The sequence below is a fragment of the Arachis ipaensis genome, chromosome B7, assembly GCF_059453495.1.
Source record: "Arachis ipaensis isolate K30076 ecotype BB chromosome B7, ASM5945349v1, whole genome shotgun sequence".
NCBI lineage: Eukaryota > Viridiplantae > Streptophyta > Magnoliopsida > Fabales > Fabaceae > Arachis > Arachis ipaensis.
Genome location: NC_142442.1, coordinates 26,909,776 through 26,928,388, shown reverse-complemented (window position 1 = coordinate 26,928,388; position 18,613 = coordinate 26,909,776). Strand labels below are relative to the sequence as shown.

At 40.6% G+C, this 18,613-nt stretch overlaps 2 protein-coding genes and 1 pseudogene across 2 annotated transcripts; 1 reads left to right on the top strand and 2 right to left on the bottom strand.

The window, feature by feature from the left end:
• The first annotated feature begins 6,206 nt into the window (after positions 1-6,206).
• Positions 6,207-6,837, top strand: LOC148550643 (uncharacterized; annotated as a pseudogene).
• A 1,932-nt stretch (positions 6,838-8,769) lies between these two features.
• On the bottom strand, positions 8,770-9,192 carry LOC148550642 (uncharacterized). Its single transcript, XM_088494569.1, has one exon. The coding sequence runs from the start codon at positions 9,190-9,192 to the stop codon at positions 8,770-8,772; it is 423 nt and encodes a 140-aa protein (XP_088350695.1).
• A 1,315-nt stretch (positions 9,193-10,507) lies between these two features.
• LOC148550641 (uncharacterized) lies at positions 10,508-11,506 on the bottom strand. The gene has a single exon (XM_088494568.1). The coding sequence runs from the start codon at positions 11,504-11,506 to the stop codon at positions 10,508-10,510; it is 999 nt and encodes a 332-aa protein (XP_088350694.1).
• Positions 11,507-18,613: the final 7,107 nt, after the last annotated feature.

Sequence of the window (18,613 nt, the reverse complement as noted above, 5' to 3'; positions counted from 1 at the left end):
ACCTCATGATGTTTGCATCAGTGTATTAATTGTTATTGATTGGTTAGGTGAAGAACAAAAATTAGAAAGCATGATTAGAGAAGGATAGAGTGATTACCCTATACACTAGAGAGATTAGAGCGTACATACATCACCAGTGAGGGTTCAATGCTTAAATTCTATGTTCCCTGCTTTCATGAGCTACCTTCTTGCATTTTTGTCTGTTGTTCCTGTATAAGAATTAAATTAGTAAAATTTGATTTGTGATTATCTTGAAGAGCTTATTTACTTTTGACCAAGTGGACAAGAATCATATAGTTGCATTCACATATATAGGTTGCATTGCATTACTTGAGTTTTACATGTTCCTACTCATTCATTTTATCTCCTTCAACTAAGCATGAGGACATGCTAATGTTTTAAGTGTGGGGAGGTTGATAAATCATTATCTTATGGTTTATATTGTGTTTAATTGTGTGGTTTTATCAAATCTTTACCCACTTATTCATTAAATTAGAATGTATTTACAATTCCTTCCCAAAATTACCCCATGGTTGAAAAACTGCTTCCTAGAGATTTTTAATTATGTATTTTAATTCTCCTTTATTCCATTCGATGCCGTGATCTATGTGTTAAGTGTTTCAGGCTTTATAGGGCATGAATGACTTGGAGATTGGAAAGGAGGCTTGCAAAAATGGAAGGAACACAAGAAATTGAGGAGATGACCAGCGAGAAGTGACGTGGACGCATGACTCACGCGACCACGTGAAATAGAGGAAATTGCAGTGACGCGCCCGTGTGCCTGACGCGAACGCACGGAATGGAAACTGCACAAGTGACGCGAAGGCGTAGACGACGCGCACGCGTGGCAAGGCAAGACGCTGGATGATGCGAACGCGTGGATGACGCGATCGCGTGACGTGCACGATCTGCAGAATCTGCAAAATTCGCTGGGGGCGATTTTGGGCCCTGTTTTGACCCAGTTTTTGGCCCGGAAAAGCAGACTAGAGCCGGGGAACATGCAGAGACTAAAAACAACATTCATTCTCCGTAATTTTAGTTTTTAGATCTGATTTTACTCCTCCTCTAGGTTTTCTCTCTACACATTCATAGTTCTTAGGATTTTTGATTTTATTGCTTTTCGGATTGGGATATTGAGAAGAGTTATTACCTCCGTCAAGACTTCATCATTCTAGTTTGTTTTCCTTACTTGTCATTTACTCTTTCATATCCTCAATTTATTCAGAGTTACTATTGGATTATCTTTAGAATTTATTAATACAAGAACTATTTTTACTTTTTTATTAATCCTTTTTTATTATTATCTATCATGTCTTTCCTTATTTCCCTTTCTTATTTTGCGAAATTTACATTCATAATGAGCGAGTAGTTCCATAACTTGATTGGGAGTTGATTGAAAGGAAGGCCTTGAGTTGGATGTTCAAGAGTATAATTATAATTGGGATTAGCGTTGGGTCGCCCTCTAATCACTGACACTAGTCCTTCCTAAGGGAGAGGATTAGAACTTGTGAATAGAAACTGACTTCTAACTTGCTCGACTTTCCTTTATCCGGTAAAGGATAACTGAGCAGACAACCTTCAATTATCAATTGATCTTGAGAGAACTCCATCAAGGATAGGGCTTCCAACTAATCTACTCCCGGTCAAGGTTTTTTATTTAAATTACATAATTTCTCTGATTTAATTTCCTGTTTATCAACTCAAACCATTTTAGAAAACATCTGATTAATAAAATAGTACACCTTTCTGTAACTCGTTGGGAGACGACCTGGGATTTATACTCCTAGTATTTTAATTCTAATTTTGTGACCACCCTTTTAAATTGATAAGCGAAATTTTGGTTGCTTGAGAACTATACTTGCAACGCATCTCTTATAATAATTTCTTAACTCGCCAATTTTCGCCACGTCACCATGCTCTAAGGAACAATCTCAGGGTGTGCGTACGCACATGCTTGTTGTAATGACCCCATTTCTGACAGGATCGGATCACTGCCAGTCATCAGGTGTCACTTCTCAGTAACCCTATAAAACTCTAAACTCGATAATATTTACTACATATGAGCCTTTTTTACTACAGAATCACGTATATAAGCTTATTTTTATCATATCCTTTTTCTTAATAAAACCGTTAGCAACAAACAAAAATATTATCAGAGATATACAATATAAAATAAATAACAAGCTAACAGAAAAATCAAATAGCAACGAGATTATAGAAAAACTTTCATACCTATATTCATCCCAAGTTAGTTTATACAAACTCAACATGCTTAGATATATACACATATAGACATATATACAACTGATAACTTTCCAGATACCTAGTCCATATAGAAAACTCCTAAGCTGGTACCCAGACTAAGAAAAGAAAAGAAAATATCAAGTCCTATCCCACAAAAATACTACAAAAGTCTAAGAAACAAAGACCATCTATCCTACATTCTTTCCACTGTCGACATACAAGTCTGCAGACATCATCTCAGGACTAGTCTCGAGCATCTCCTGTTGGGTCCAGAAACAGGGGTTACGAAAGTTTACAAGCTTGCCAGAAAAGTCAAACAGTAAAAAACAAAGCTTAATTGAGAAAATAAGACTTGTGCGTATGCATCACCCTCGTGCATATGCCCAAATCAGAAGAGCTTCCCAGCTTGTGTGTATGTATGACCCCTGTACGTACACACAATTTTCGAAATTTCCAGGCGTGCATACGCATACCCCTCGTGCGTACGCATGAGTCTTTTCACTTGCTCTGCCCGGTGCGTGCACACAACCATGTGCATGCACACACATATCAGAACTTCTGATTTTTCTGCAAACTCTTAGATTTTAGATTTTTATACCAAATTTTGAACTCTCATAACTTTGTCCACAAAATTTTGTTTTCCTTCATCCTTAAACCATTTAGATATTTTTACTAGCTTTAATTTAAGACAAATTTCATTCGATTCCGAACTCCTAGCACCAAGTTATGTCCTGTCGAAGTTGGTCAAAAAATGATTTTTACCAAATTTCACTTAAGTGCCAAATTCACTAATTCTCAATTCAATTCACTCAAAATTAACCCAAAACTATTCTTAGGCATCCTCAACACATAATTCTCAATTTTCTATCTCTCCTAACGATTCAAGACTTAATTAACTCAATTTCAACACCATCAATCAATTCTAACATTTAATCCATCATTAGTGAAAACCAAACCATCAATTCCATAACAATTTACACAACACCAATTTATCCAATATCACAACCAACTATACATCAATTACCTCACAACACTTACCATATAGGATATTTCTCACCCTATCCCGGCCTCCGGCCCAATTTTTGACATCAATCCTCATTATAAACATTCATACCACTCAATCCACAATATTGCAACCAATTAAATCATGCAGACACACACATACCTCCATTCAACTAATCACGACAACAACCAATTTTAATCCAATCCTATCCTAGGGGCAATTAACCTAAGGTTTCACATAGTGTTACATGGTGCCTATCCGAAATTAAGACCCGTACCTTAATAACAGTAGTTTAAACCTTGAAAAACTCTTCTCCGGTAATTCTAACCTCCACCAAAACCTCATCACTTCGATCCGTAACTCAACTCCGCACCAAATCAACGCCAAAACTAATTCCAAAAAAGCCAAGATAATCCACACAATCTAATCATAACAATAACTCAACATTCATACTAGAGCTTGACTTAGAATCATGAATAACGAATGATTTGAGCCTTGTTATCATATCTCACACAACTTTGGGCTGAAAGTCCATCAAAACTCAAGGTTGAACCTTCCCTAAACATTGAAAAACCGAAATTCTTCAACAACTCAATCCAAAAATGAAAATTGAAAGAAAACAGAGAATTGGGCATGAAATTCAAGATTTCTTACCATAATACTTAAATAGAATTGAAGATGGATTGAGATGAATGTGTGGCCACAAACGGCTCATCAATCAGAACTCCGAAGCTAAAGTTATGGACAAATGAAGATAGTGATGAATAGTGTTAGGGTTGGGTTTTCGCTCTCTTCCCTCTCTTCTCCGTCAGCTGCTCTCTCACTCTCAATGGGTGAAAGTGGCTTAATTCACTAAGTTTGAGGGTTATATACTTCAAGCTTGGACCCAAGTGTGCCCCAACTCAAATTCTTAGCCCTTTGGCCTAACTTTGGGCTAAAACCTTTAAAATATGTGCTCGGACTTTCGTTTTAAATATTTTTCTTCGTCAATTTTTTTTTGCAATTAATTATATTATTGCGCTCAATTTTATTTTCTAAATTAAATTCTCACCGGTAATTCTCCAAATTATAAATTTTTAATTTCCTAATTCATTTTTACTTATAATTTATTTATTAACTAATTATTCAATATTTATCGGGATTTTACAGCTAAATTCTAAATTATATAATGAGTAAAAAACCTAAATAAATCAATGCCAACCCAAATTTACACAAATCGCCTAAACGAAAAAATGTTACGTGCATATCTCAAATCAACATTTTTATGTAAATCGAAACATCCATATTTGAATTAGCATGCTAGTAGTGTTCAGTTTGTCAGTTCCCGAACGGGTCAGGTAAGCAAAGCGAGTGAGATAGGGGAAATCTAGATCTGGGTTGTTGGTGAGTGAGCGGACCTCTCGGGTTCTGTGTTCAAGGATGGAAGGTTGGAGCCTCGCGACCTCCCGAGTTGGTGTGGTGAGAAAGGGGAGCTACCTGCAAAAAAGACTTCGACGCTCAAGTCAGAATCCGTACAGATGGCAGAAAAGGTGAGGATATCATGACGTACCTCGGGGAGAGGTAGGGCCCTCCCCTTATATACTCTGCAACTAGGGCGGTCCCACAGGAGCAGACCCGCCTTCCAGGAAGCTTCCTTTCCCCCCAGGTGTCATGTGCCTTGCTGGAGAGGGGAAGGTGTGGGGTCTTCCTCCCGGTTTGGGCTTGACATGCCCGTTAGGTCGGCCGCCTGGGCCGAGGCATTGTGCCTGCTGGGCCGGGCCAGAACAGTGCCCCCAACGCGCCAACTATGGCTGTGGGTGCCGTTGTTGGCGCGTTCTGGTCTCCTTTAGTCATATCGTCGCTGGGTCGGCCACTCGTGATAGGGGCGTGCCTCCTACGCGCGAGTGGCTTTCACCATTTTGAGGGAATGTCATTCGTCACCTCGTTCTCTGTGCTGGGCATTTAATGCTCTTAATTGCTGATTTCATCCCTGAGTAAAATGTCCATTTTGCTCCTGTCTTTCGCACTTCTAGGCGTCCGTTACTGTTCAGTTTTCATTGCTTTTGCGTTTCAATTTCCCACTCCAAAATTGCTATCACGCACTCTTCCTTTCCTTTCCACATTCTTTGAAATTCTTCATTCCTAATCGCCCTTGATTCGTCCAAATCTCTGCGATACTCCCTAGTGTCTTTTGATCATCATCATCATTCTAGTAAGCCCTTTCTTTCTTTCATGCCTCTTAGCTTTGTTGTGTGCTTATATGCTGTTTACATGCTTTCCCCTGCTCCTGCCTATTTGGATTAAGTGTTGGATTTGCATGTTTGAGTTGTAACAACGTTAGGTAGATGTTGAGGGGGTTGCCATTTAGGTTCCTAATTTTTGCTCTTTATTTAGCTATAGATTTAGCCTTAGCTTAATTGTAGATAGGCTAACTGTAGCATTTAACATTAGTTCCTGTTTTCCCGACCTACCGACCTTATAGTATGACCTTGAGTGGTGTCCCCACTCTAGGTATGGCGTGACTTCCTCTTTTGAGGCTCCATGTTGACAGATATGCTTTGGTCACCTCAGATGTGAAGGATACTCGTTCGTAAATAACTCTAGAAGAGCTCACGGAGTTCTATCTTTGCGATCAACTGTGCGGGGGAGGTGACGAGGAGGGACACTGAGGCATTCGTTCCCACCAACCACGAGTGCATATGCCATCTTAACCTTAACACCCCCAAATCGCCGACTGAATTTGGATGTATAAGGCGATGTTCACTGTCATGGGGTTCGCATCCCCTTCTCTCCTTTTCAAATGGCGCTCGTTAACCAGTGCGACGTGGCTCCATCACAACTGCACCCAAACAGTTGGGCCGCCATCCGGTGTTTTGAGATGGCATGCCAATATTTAGACCTGCCGGCCTCTGTGGAGTTATTTCTATGGTTGTTCGTCTTGACCAACCCTTCTAAAGAGGAAAGGTACAAAAAGGGCTTTATGTCTTTCCGGGTTGCCCAGGGCAGACGAATCTTCGGGATATTCGAAGATTCATTTCACGGTTTCAAGGACAAGTTTTTTAAGGTCCGACCTGCCGAGGGACATCATCCTTTTTGGTTAACCTTGGAGAGGGAGCGGCAGATTCCGACCTATTGGAGTTTCGGGGCCGGGTCCAATGCTTTCATGAAAGTCACCTATAAGGGCTTGACCCAGCGGGACAAGAACATTGCTGATGTGTTGCTTGCCATTTTTCACAAGAATAACATCAACCCTCATCCTTTGATGGACCAGTTTCTTGTTAGGCATAGTGAGGATAGCTCCGTAACCCAGTCTGCCGAGCATCCATCCTCCCCTAACGCCGAGGCACAATTAGCTCCTCCTCCTTCCCCTCCAGGGCCTACCGGTCCCGTCGTAACGACTGGTCCGAGCAGCAGCGGAGTGGTGCCTCTTGAGGTAGAGCCGGCCAGAGAGGGTCTCCATGTCGCGATAGTCGACAATCCTCGCAAACAGAAGCCGACCTCTAGTCCTGAGGGAACACTCACTATTATGGAGAAGAATTTCGACGCTGGGGGTTTTATTGACTCGCAACTCATGTCTGACATTGAGGAATTCTTTCATGATGGGGATCTAGGTGCCCAGGCTAGGTGGATCTACCGATGTATGCTGAGGGCCGCGACCATTGCGAGGAAGTCCGAGCCTATCCTTACTCAGGCTGGGTCTTTAGATAGGAAGTATTGCCAATCTCTTCGGGAGGTTGATAGCTTGAGATCGGAGGTCGGGGTCTTAAAAGAGAAACTAGCTGAAGACCTCCGATGAGGCGGTGGCCCGGCTTACGGAGCGGGAGATGTCCTTGGAGTCTCAGCTCAATTCTGCCCGTGGTGAAACTGCCACAGCCCAGGCCAAAATTACTGCTTTGGAAGCCAAGCTTGAAGAGGCCGTGAAGTCGGTAAAAAGTGCCAAGGATGTGGTCACTGGGCTGAAGGGAGAGGTTGCTGGCCTAAAGAAGAAAAATAAGGACACGGTGAAGAAGGCAAGGGAGGTAATTAATGGGATCGATGAGGTGATTAAGGCCCAGATCAAGCTGCTTTCTCCCGACTTTGACGTCTCTACGATTGGAGCTTTTAAGACTATTCGGGATGGTCAGATTGTGGACATCCCGAAGAAGTGATGTAATTTTACTTTGTTGTATTTTGCTTTGAATTCTGTAATGGTTCGTATAGGCCTCCGAATTCTTGAGTAGTTTCAATGAACTTATTTACTGTTTTGTTGGTAATTGATGACTTGTTTACCATTTTCTTATCTGGTAATTAGCTAATCGTTTACCATTTGTTGTTATTAGTAATTGGGAAAGCCAATTCGGGGTTCTTGTAAAAACGAATTATGGCTTATTTTCATAGCCGCGTAGTCATAGATGATGTCGTTGGCTCCCGGGGTGATCAGTCCCGTGTAGTCGTAGTCGCAGTGGACCAGTTAATTGGCAAATAAATAAAGATAAATAGAAATAAAGTGAAAAAGGAATATACTAAGTGATTGGCAAAAATTAAGAATTAACAATAATTCAAAATTCAACACAGAGTAAAACGGGCGTTACAGAATCGGTGGGGCAGGTAGTCGTTCTGGATTCTAGGAGTAGAACCTAGTCAAGTTTGCCATGTTCCATGTTCGGGGTACCTCTTTCCCGTCTAGATGCTCCAGCTTGTATGCCCCGTTGCCGATCACTTCCTTCACTCTGTATGGACCTTCCCAATTAGTCGCCAGCTTGCCTTCCCCGGGGGTGGGGAGAACTACGTCGTTGCGTCGTAGGACCAGGTCGTTTGGCTCAAAACTCCTCCTTAGTACCCTAGTGTTGTAACGAAGTGCTATTCTCTGCTTTAGCGCCGCTTCTGACAAGTGCGCCATTTCCCTGGTTTCATCGACCAAGTCCTTCTCCACAGCCTCCTCAACTCCACCCAGGAGTAGTCGTGGGCTTGGCTCCCCGACTTCCACAGGGATAACTACATCAACCCCGTAGGTAAGTCAGAAAGGGGTTTCCCCAATGGAGGATTGAGGTGTTATTCTATACGACCATAAGTCTGCCCACGCCCCCTTCTTCTGGTCAAGTCGCCTTTTGAGGCCCTGGAGAATAACTTTGTTCGCTGCTTCCACTTGGCTGTTAGTCTGTGGGTGCACCACTGACGAAAACTTCTGTTTTACACCCAGGCCTGTGAGGAACTCCCTGAATTTCTTGTCCACAAATTGCATCCCGTTGTCCGATATCACGACCTCTGGGTTCCAAATTTGGAGATTACTTGCCTCCACATGAACTTACGGCAGTTTGTAATGAAATGCTGGCCAGTGGCTCCGCTTCGACCCACTTTGTGTAGTAATCAATAGCCACGATCAGGTACTTAACCTGTCCAAGGCCTACCGGAAAAGGTCTCAAGAGGTCAATCTCCCACTGGCTAAAAGGCCGGGAGGCCATGAGCAGGCTTAGCTCGGATGCCGAGGTCTTATGAAAATTAGCGTTTTCCTGACACTTCTTGCACCTCTTGACGAATTCTTGGGAATCTGTCATCATTGAGGGCTAAAAGTATCCGGCCATTACGGGCTTCTGGGCCAACGCCTTTCCCCCTATATGGTGGCCGCAACATCCCTCATGGACTTCCCTTAGCCCGTAGTCCGTCTGGTCAGGTCGTAGGCACTTCAACAGTGGTTGGTTCAGCCCACTCTTAAATAGCTGGCCTTGTATTATAACGTACTTGGCCGCCTCCCTTCTCAATGCCTTTGCCGCCGTGTGGTCGTCGGGGAGCTTCCCGCTTTCCAAAAAGTCAATGATTGGGTCCATCCATGAGGGGACGACATCTGCTTGGGTCACGCATAGGGCAACTTTCGGTTCTTTCACTAGTCCCTGGATCAAGGAGCGGTTTCCCGTTTCTGGCTTTGTACTAGCCAGTTTCAATAGGAGGTCGGCTCGAGTGTTCCTTTCCCTTGGGACATGCTGCACCATGACCTCCTCAAAGTCCTTGCTTAGACCTCTAACCTTTTCCAGGTATTTTTTTAGCAGAGGATCTTTGGCTTGATAAGCTCCATTGATTTAGGAGGTAACGACTTGAGAATCGTCGTTCACCTCTACTCTTGTTACCCCGACTTCTTTTGACAACAGCAGGCTACCAATTAAAGCCTCGTACTCCACCTGGTTATTGGAGACCGGGAACTCAAACTTGACTGATTACTCGTATACTATCCCTGTTGGACTCTCGAGGATTATCCCTTCCCCCCTCCCCCCAAACGTCTGGTTGGAAGCTCCGTCAACGTGGAGTTTCCACCGTATGCCCGAGGTTTCATGAGGATCTACCGTGACTTCTACCAGAAAGTCTGCCATGGCCTGGGCCTTGATTGCATGTCTAGGCTCATATTGTAGGTCATATTGGGATAGCTCGATTGCCTAGGTCATCATTCGTCCCGCCAGGTCGGGTTTTTGCAAGACTTGGCGTATTGCTTGGTCCGTTCTGACGATCACCCGATGACTCTGGAAGTATTGTCGCAACCTTCGAGATGAGGTCAAGAGCGCATACGCTAGCTTTTCCAGCTTGCTATACCTTAGCTCTGCCCCTTGCAGTAATTTGCTGACAAAGTAGACTGGCTCTTGGGTTTTTCTTTCCTCTCGTACTAAGACGGCCGCCAAGGCTTCGTCTGTTACCGCCAAGTACAAGAACAATGTCTCACTATCCTTGGGTTTGCCGAGAACTGGGGGTGCCGAGAGTATGCTCTTGAAGTGGTTGAAAGCCTCCTCGCATGCTGGGGTCCATTAAAAAACTATTCCTTTTTTCATCAAGTTGAAGAATGGGAGGGCTTTGGCCGCCGACGCTCCGAGAAAAAGAGATAGGGTCATGAGTCTTCTGGCCAACCTTTGTACGTCCTTAATACACCCCGGGCTTGTCATCCGCAAAATTGCTTCGCACTTCTCAGGGTTGGCTTTGACTCCGCTCTGGGTTATCATGAAACCCAAGAACATTCTGGCCTCCATAGTGAAGGCGCACTTGAGAGGGTTAAACCTCATATTGTGTCATTGGAGGGACACAAACACAGTCTTTAGGACCCCAATTAGGTCTTCCAACCGGCTGATCTTTACCAGTGTATCATCCACATACACTTCTACTGACTTCCCGATAAGTTCGCTGAAGACTTTGCTCATTAGCCTTTGATAGGTTGCTCCCGCATTCTTTAACCCGAACGGAATTACCCTGTAGCAATAGGTGCTACTTGGCGTTATAAACGCCATTTTTTCTTCGTCTGGTTGGTGCATCGGGATTTGGTTATAACTAGAATATGCATCCATAAAACTCAAAAAGCGATATCCCGCGGCCCCGTCCACTAAAGGATTTATGTTGGGTGAGGGGGAAAAAGTCCTTAGGGCATTCCTTATTGAGGTTGGAGTAGTCTACACATATCCTCCACCTCTCGTTGGCCTTCTTAACCAGCACTATGTTCGAGAACCAGGTCGAGTAGTCTATTTCTCGGATGAACCCTATTTCTAACAAGCTGGCCGTTTGCTTGGCCACCTTGTTAGCTCTCTCTTGGGACATCTTCCTTCGTCTTTGGGCTACGGGCTTGGTGTCTGCCTTCACGGCCAGGTGGTGCGACAAGAACTTGGGATCGATCCCCAGCATGTCGGCTGGTGTCCAAGCAAACAGATTGTCGTTTGCTCGAATCATTTCCATCAAAGGCTCTTTCAAGTTGTGGGGGAGGTTTCTATTCAAAAAGGTGAACTTATCTTCTGAGTCGCCGACCCTGAACTTTTCCAAGTCTCCTTCAGGCTCTGGCCTCGGTTTGTCGTCCATCCTAGCGTCCAGGTCGGCTAGGAACACCCCGGATGCCTCCTTTGACTTCTTCCTTAGGGAGAGGCTGGCATTGTCACACTCGACAACCGTTTCCAGATCTCCCCTGATGGATCCTACCGACCCATTGTCGACTACAAACTTCATTGTCAGCAGCTTGGTACATATTACCACCCCGAACTCGTTGATCATCTTCCTTTCCAAGATAAGGTTGTAAGCCGTGGCGTCCCTCAGGACGACAAACTCTGCCATTAGTGACCTCTTTCCTTGGCTTCCCCCAATGCACACCAGAAGGGAAATTATTCCATCAGGCTTGATGAAATTATCCCCTAAGCTGACCACACCGTTCTGGTGAGTTCTTAAGTCAGCTTCTCGGAGACCCAGGGCGTCAAACACGTTTCGGAACATGATATGTGAGTCAGCTCCGGTGTCAACAAGAATTCGTCTGACCAAACCGGTTCCCACTCTTGCAGTGATTACCATGGGAAGGTTCTCTAGCAGGTCGTGGAACCATTGGTCCTCCGGTCCAAACAATATCGTTGGAATTCTCCTAGGAGGAGGGTCCTTGGTTAGCTGACGACATAGCCAAGACCTTAACGTCTTTCTTTGTTGCTGACTTAGACCTTGGTGCAACGTCCCTCCCGACTACGACATTCACGATGGTGAGGCCACGGTCGTCATCTTCGGGCTCTTGCCTTGGTTTCACGGTGCGGCTCCTGTCATCGCCAAATCGGTCGCGCTCTCGCTTTCTGCATTCTCTTATGAGGTGAGAGAACTCTGCTAGCTTACCTTCCCGGATCGCCTGCTCCAGGGTGTCCTTCAGGTAAAAACAATCTTGGGTTTGTGGCCGAAGCCCTTGTGGTAGTCGCAGTAGAGGTTCTAATTCCCTTCGGTTCTGTCCTTGAGCTGGCGAGGCTTCGATAGGATGCCTTTGTCGGCTATCTGCTGGTACACCTCAATGATCAGGGCCGTCAGGGGGGTGTAGTTAGTGAACCTTCCTACCCGGGGGAATGGCTTGAAGATTTTAGCTGGCCCTCCATCCTTGGAGTGCTCCTTGGGCCTTTCCCCGTTACCAGCTGACGAGCAGGGTGATAGGCGGGTTGCCGCTTGTTGGCTGCCACAACTTGGCTGACCTCCTCGTCGTTGATGTACTCTCTAGCCACATTTTGGATTTCTTGCATTGTCCACACAAGCTTAGTGGTGAGGTGTTTTCTGAAGTCTTCATTCAATAGCCCGTTTGTCAGACATAAGCTGGCCACTGAGTCGGTCAGGCCGTCAATCTCCAGGCATTCATCATTGAACCTATCCAGATACTTTCTAGTCGGTTCCCCGCTTCTTTGCGTCACCCCCAGCAAGTTGATCGGGTGCTTAGCTTTGGCAATGCGCGTGGTGAACTGGGCCAGAAAAGCGTGGGTTATGTATGCAAAGTCATCACAGAGCCCTGAGGGAGGGCGTTAAACCAGCGGATTGCCGGTCCCGCCAAGGTCACGGGAAAGGCGCGACATCTCACTTCATCGCCTATACCTTCCAGGTTCATCCTGGCCTCAAAAGTCGTTAGGTGTTCCTGGGGGTCCTGGGTCCCGTCGTACCTCATGTCCGTTGGCTTGTCGAAATGTTTCGGTAGTCGGACCTCGAGGATGGAGTGGTGAAAAGGGGTTGCCCTCATGATTACGGGGTGTCGCCGCCTCCTTGGTCTCTCCCCGCTATCTTCTCGGTTTTCCTCGTCTGCATGTCTCGCTGGAGGTCAAGTGTAGATTATGGGATCTTGCTGCCTCCTCGGTACCTCCCTGCTCTCCCCTTGGCCATCCGACTCCGCGAGGGTCGAGTGGGATCGGGGGATCGGTGTGCGCCTGGAGCAGTCTCTCCGGGGGCTTCCTCCTCTGGGTTTCCCTCTCCTTTGAGGAGATCGGGAATGAGGTCCACTCGGAGGGGCTGATAATGCTCTCTGTTTGCCAGCTCCCTCTCAAGGTTATGCACCCTGTGGCGCAGCTCTTGCATTATTCTCGTGCTGTCGCTTCCCGTTCCCCCCAAAGGGATGCCTTTCCTGGGAACGGGAGGGAAGCTCATTTCGCCGGAGAGGGGACCTCGTGCGTTCACGTGAGGAAGCCAAGGAGGGTACCCTACTGGTTTGGTGAACCATTTCCTCCCCCCGTAGTTCGCCTCTATCCCCTCCTTCCACTGGACCCAACAGGAAATCCACTCAGGTTAGATTTCCCATAGACGGCGCCAATGTTTGGTTTGTTGGTTCTCGAACGGGTCAGGTAAGCAAAACGAGTAAGATAGGGGAAAATATGGATCTGGGTTGTTGGTGAGTGAGCGGACCTCCCGGGTTCGTGTTCAAGGATGGAAGGTTGGAGCCTCGCGACCTCCGGAGTTGGTGTGGTGAGAAGGGGGAGCCACCTGCAAAAAAGACTCTGATGCTCAAGTCAGAATCCGTACATATGGCATTAAAGGTGAGGAAATCGTGACGTACCTCGGGGGAGGGGTAGGGCCCTCCCCTTATATACTCTGCACCTAGGGCGGGTCCCACAGGAGCAGACCCGCCTTCCAGGAAGCTTCCTTTCCCGCAACTGTCATGTGCCTTGCTGGAGGGGAGAAGGTGTTGGGTCTTCCTCCTGGTTCGAGCTTGACATACCCGTCGGGTCGGCCGCCCGGGGCTGGGCATTGTGCATGCTGGGCCGGGGCGGAACAAGTAGTAAATCGAATAAGACTGATTTGATTTAATAGGGAGACATACAAATCGAATGAGATTGATTCGATTTATGCATGCATGGTTAGGTTTCTAGTAAATCGAAGGAGTTCAATTAGATTTACCAATAGACGTAACGTAAGCAATAAATCGACACACTCCAATTCGATTTATCATGTATTTATCAACATATATAAATGGATTTATGTTAATTCAATTTACTATGGTGCAAACGTATATAAAGAGGGTAAGAGTATATTTAATAATACATGTAATGAATACAATAATGTTGGGCCAACCACAGAGAGCTCTCGATCATCGGGGAGACTTCGAGGAGGAATCAAGCGAGAGAACATAAGATGAGAAGATACCACATCCAACTCAAAACCTTAAGGTGTCAAGTTAATGGGTATCTCATCTTATAAACTCCTCACTCTTCCTTGCTTTCTTTGATGTGGACTAACTTCAACACTCCTCACACTTGCAACACTAACAATCTCCCCCTCAAGTGTGAGCCTCCACATCAAGCATCAACTCCCCCTCTTCCATCACAACGCCACAAAACACCGTGGGACACGCCGCCCGAACCACCTTTGTCGGGAAGACTTTTGATGCTTCACCTTGAATACCCCTTAAAACCAGACCGATTAAACCATCGGCTCTGATACCACTTGTTGGGAAAACCATGGAGAGCTCTCGATCACCGGGGAGACTTCGAGGAGGAATCAAGCGAGAGAACATAAGATGAGAAGATACCACATCCAACTCAAAACCTTAAGGTGTCAAGTTAATGGGTATCTCATCTTATAAACTCCTCACTCTTCCTTACTTTCTTTGATGTGGGACTAACTTCAACACTCCTCACACTTGCAACACTAACAAATAAAGAGTACATTCAATAATAAATTAAAAAAAAAAATAATAATTATAAATATTTCCTATAAATTATTAAAAATTTTATTATAAATTATAAATAATTATTTATAATTCTGCTGATCTTTTAGCATTTTTAAAAAAATACTAAGGATTAACACTTTTTATCAATATTAGTTAATATTTTGAGTTAATAATTTATTTTTATATTATTAAAAATTATATTTTAAATTTTAAAATTTAGAATTTAATCTTTAATATTTAAAATTAGTGAAATATTTGCCAAAAATATTATATTTTGTTGGTCAATTAGCATGGAATCCATTGACTACAATAATATCCAGCTCACGTAAAAATATTTTATTCTATTTTGCATTTAATTTTGGTAAAAAATTAATTAATTTTGAATTTAGTTATGATGTATTCCAACTTCTAAAAATATATGCTAAGATTGTTATTAATAAAAATTTTAAATTTTTATTTTAATAAATGCTCAATAAATCATTAAAAATTCAACTTTATAACTCTACCAAAAAACTTTTTTAATTAAAAATTTTAATTTTACCAAATTTATCTTATTTAATATTTATTAATTATAACGTTAATTAATAAATGTTAAATAAAATAAGTTTGAACTATTTTAACTAAATTTTTTTTGTCTTTCAAATATTATTATTATAAAATAAAAGGTACATTATAAAAATAATTATATAATGTATAAACAAAAAGTAATATAAATTATATGTGTGTTATTTATGGAAAATACATTGCTAAGACTAGTTAATAATTAATTACTTATATTTTATTTACCAAAAAGGCAAAAATATATTTTGATTAAATTAGTTAATAAATGATTATTTATAATTTGTAATGAGATTTTCTAATAATTTATAGAAAATATTTATAATTATTTTTTTAATTTATTATTGAATGTACTCTTTATTGTATTCATTATATGTATTATTAAATATATTTTTTATTGTACTCTATATATACTTTTGCGCCATAATAAATTAAATTAACATAAATTCATTTATATATGTTGGTAAATACATGGTAAATGGAATTGGAGTGTGTCGATTTATTGCATACTGAACTCATTGAATTTACTAGAAACCAAACCATGTATACATAAATCGAATTAGTCTCATTCGATTTGCATGTTTCCCTACTAAATCAAACCAGTCTCATTCGATTTACTACCAAAAATGCTAATTCGAACATAGCTGCTTCTATTTACATAACAATATTCATTTGGGATATGCACGTAACGTTTTTTTGTTTGGGTGATTTATGTAAATTTAAGTTGGCATTGGTTTATTTAAAATTTTTACTCTTATATTATTGAATTATTAAACTAAAAAGATTGAGTTAATAACTAAAAATAATAATAAAAAACAATAAATTTTAATAATTTTTTAGTTTTTTTAATATATTCTCTCTTCATTAATTTCATAATTTCGAACCTCTCTTTGTTCTTTTATTGTACCATCTCTCTTCATTAATTTCAAATTTTAGTATAGCTTTCTTTGTTGAAATTAGAAACGTGTTTCCTTTTGGTCTTTAAGATTTTTCAAAATTATTAATTTATTTTTTAAATTTATATTCTAAAAGATAAATTACTAAAATAGCATCTAAAAATTTATATTGATAAAAATAATTTGAGTAAATTATTAAAATAATACTCAAAAGATCATATCATTAAAAAAAAATCTCAAAAAATATTAACGACAAATAAGTTGCCAGAAAATTTAAAAACGCGACAAAAGGAACTGATATTAAATATATATTCTAAAAAATAATTTTAGAGATTAAATTTTGACGCAAATATTTACAATCATTATTAAAAAAATAAGATATTTTTATCCTTAAATTTAGTAATTTTTTGTCAAGTGAAATTTTTTCGTAAAAATAATTTATTGTGAATGACCACATTTTTTCAAAAATGAAAAGGAAAATCTAGAGATCAAATTTTATTCTGAATTTTTTTGTACACCTTCTAAATATTTATTCAAATGTTGCCAAAAAATTTTAGATCAAATAAATAACTTGTTTGTTAATTATTCAGTGGTTATTTTATTAATAACATCTTTTAAGAATTTTTTTTTGTTAGCAGTTGAATCTTTCAGGTACCAAATTGGTAGTTAACTCAAATAACTTTTAAAAATAAGATCAACAAATAAGCCATGAATGGTTAATCCGTCGTTGATTGGAAACATATAAGAGTTTATCGTTGATCAATGAGTTACTGTATACATAAGATGAGATTTGAATCTCCCGATACTTGCTTAAGCAGACTAATAAGTTAACCATTAGACCAACCCAAATTAGTTAAGTCCATGAATAGTTTGAAAATATAAAAAAAAAATAATCAATGAATAGTATATATTTTATAAGCAAACAAAAAAACTTTTATATTTAACAAACTTATTCATTTGATTTAAATTTTTATAAAAATATTTAAATAATTATTTAAAAAATGTACGTAAAATATTAGAATAAATTTTGCTAACCAATGTTCTAATAACACTATTTATAAATACATAAGTGGGAGAGTTTATTTAAAAGATAATAATTAAAAAAATTAAGTTTCAATGACAATGATACTACTGAATGCTTTTTTTTATTTGTATTCTTACAATGTTCTTAAAATTATTCATTTGGTAAAATTCTTAGTTTTTACTTAGATAATTTAGGATTCAAATGATGAGTAAGTTATTTGAAGGCTTAATTATTTTGAAAGTTCCTATACTTTTATTAAGTTTTTATTATATAGTTTAAAAATTTAATTTATAAATGAATTCCTATACTAAGAAAATTCAATTAGGTTATTTTCAATAATTATTTTTCATTAAAAAAAATATTTTTTAAATATTTATTTTTATGTTTGATGTAAGATAAATTATATAGAATGTTATAAAAATAAATAATTCTAAAATTATTACTTTTTATTAAAAAAATAACTAATAAGAATTTAATTATAAATTCAATTGCAAATGTTTAAACCCTTGACTTACAATGGTAAAAATATTGGTTTCTATTTTAAGATGTGACCAGCGATAGTTAAGCCATACATATAAAAGGAGTAAATTATTATTTTTATTTAGGAAATAGAGGTAATGACCAATTCGGTACTCGAAAGATTCAAACACTGATATTTTGGTACTTGACTATTGTTATTGACAAAATGGTACCTGAATATTTTTAAAATTTGCCAACCGTGTCCACGTGCTTGCCGGACCATAGCTCCGGTGAGTACGATGCTTACGTGGACACCGGTCTTTACTAACAAGAGGAGTGTTATATGAGTTGAAATGTGTAATTAAAAATTTGATTAGCCTACATAGAAATTAATTTAACCTAACCTAGTTCAATTTAATTTTTTTCCAAATTTAATTTTTTCCTAAAACCCAATTAGCAACTGCTGTTACTAGTTACTGAGTTACTGTGACTTAGTGTGTCACTACTAGTAAAACTCAAAGGTCACATAGAGAGGGAGAGACGTTGCTCTGGAAGCTTGGCGCGAAGAAGAACGAGACTAGGCGAGAGACATTGTCGAATCAAGGGTAACCGTTTTCAAGTGGCATCATTGGCTCACCATTCTTCGCTAGAAGCAACCCTACGAAGAGGTACGTTCTGCTTCATGTTCTTTGTTTAAATAATGGCCGTTATTGTAGTTTATTTTCTGTGCTTGTGACATCTTGTTTATTCATTTTATCTTTCCTCTACTATTTCTTAGATGGATCGTGTAGTTACGTTTGTGTATCATCACATGGGTTGCTTGAAAAGGGGTAGAGATGGTAATGTGAGATACAAAGGGGATTTAGTAACTGAGATACACAAGGTGAATGTGGAGACATGCAATTTATTTTTTGTTGAGGGGTTATTTTTAGACCTGGGTTACCCTGGATATAATGAAGCGTATTGACTAGAACCTGGGTTCGACTTAGGTAAGGGTCTTAGAGTGCTTAGGACGGATGCTGAAGTGATGAGGATGTGTGAGAGTACGATAAAAAATGACAATACTG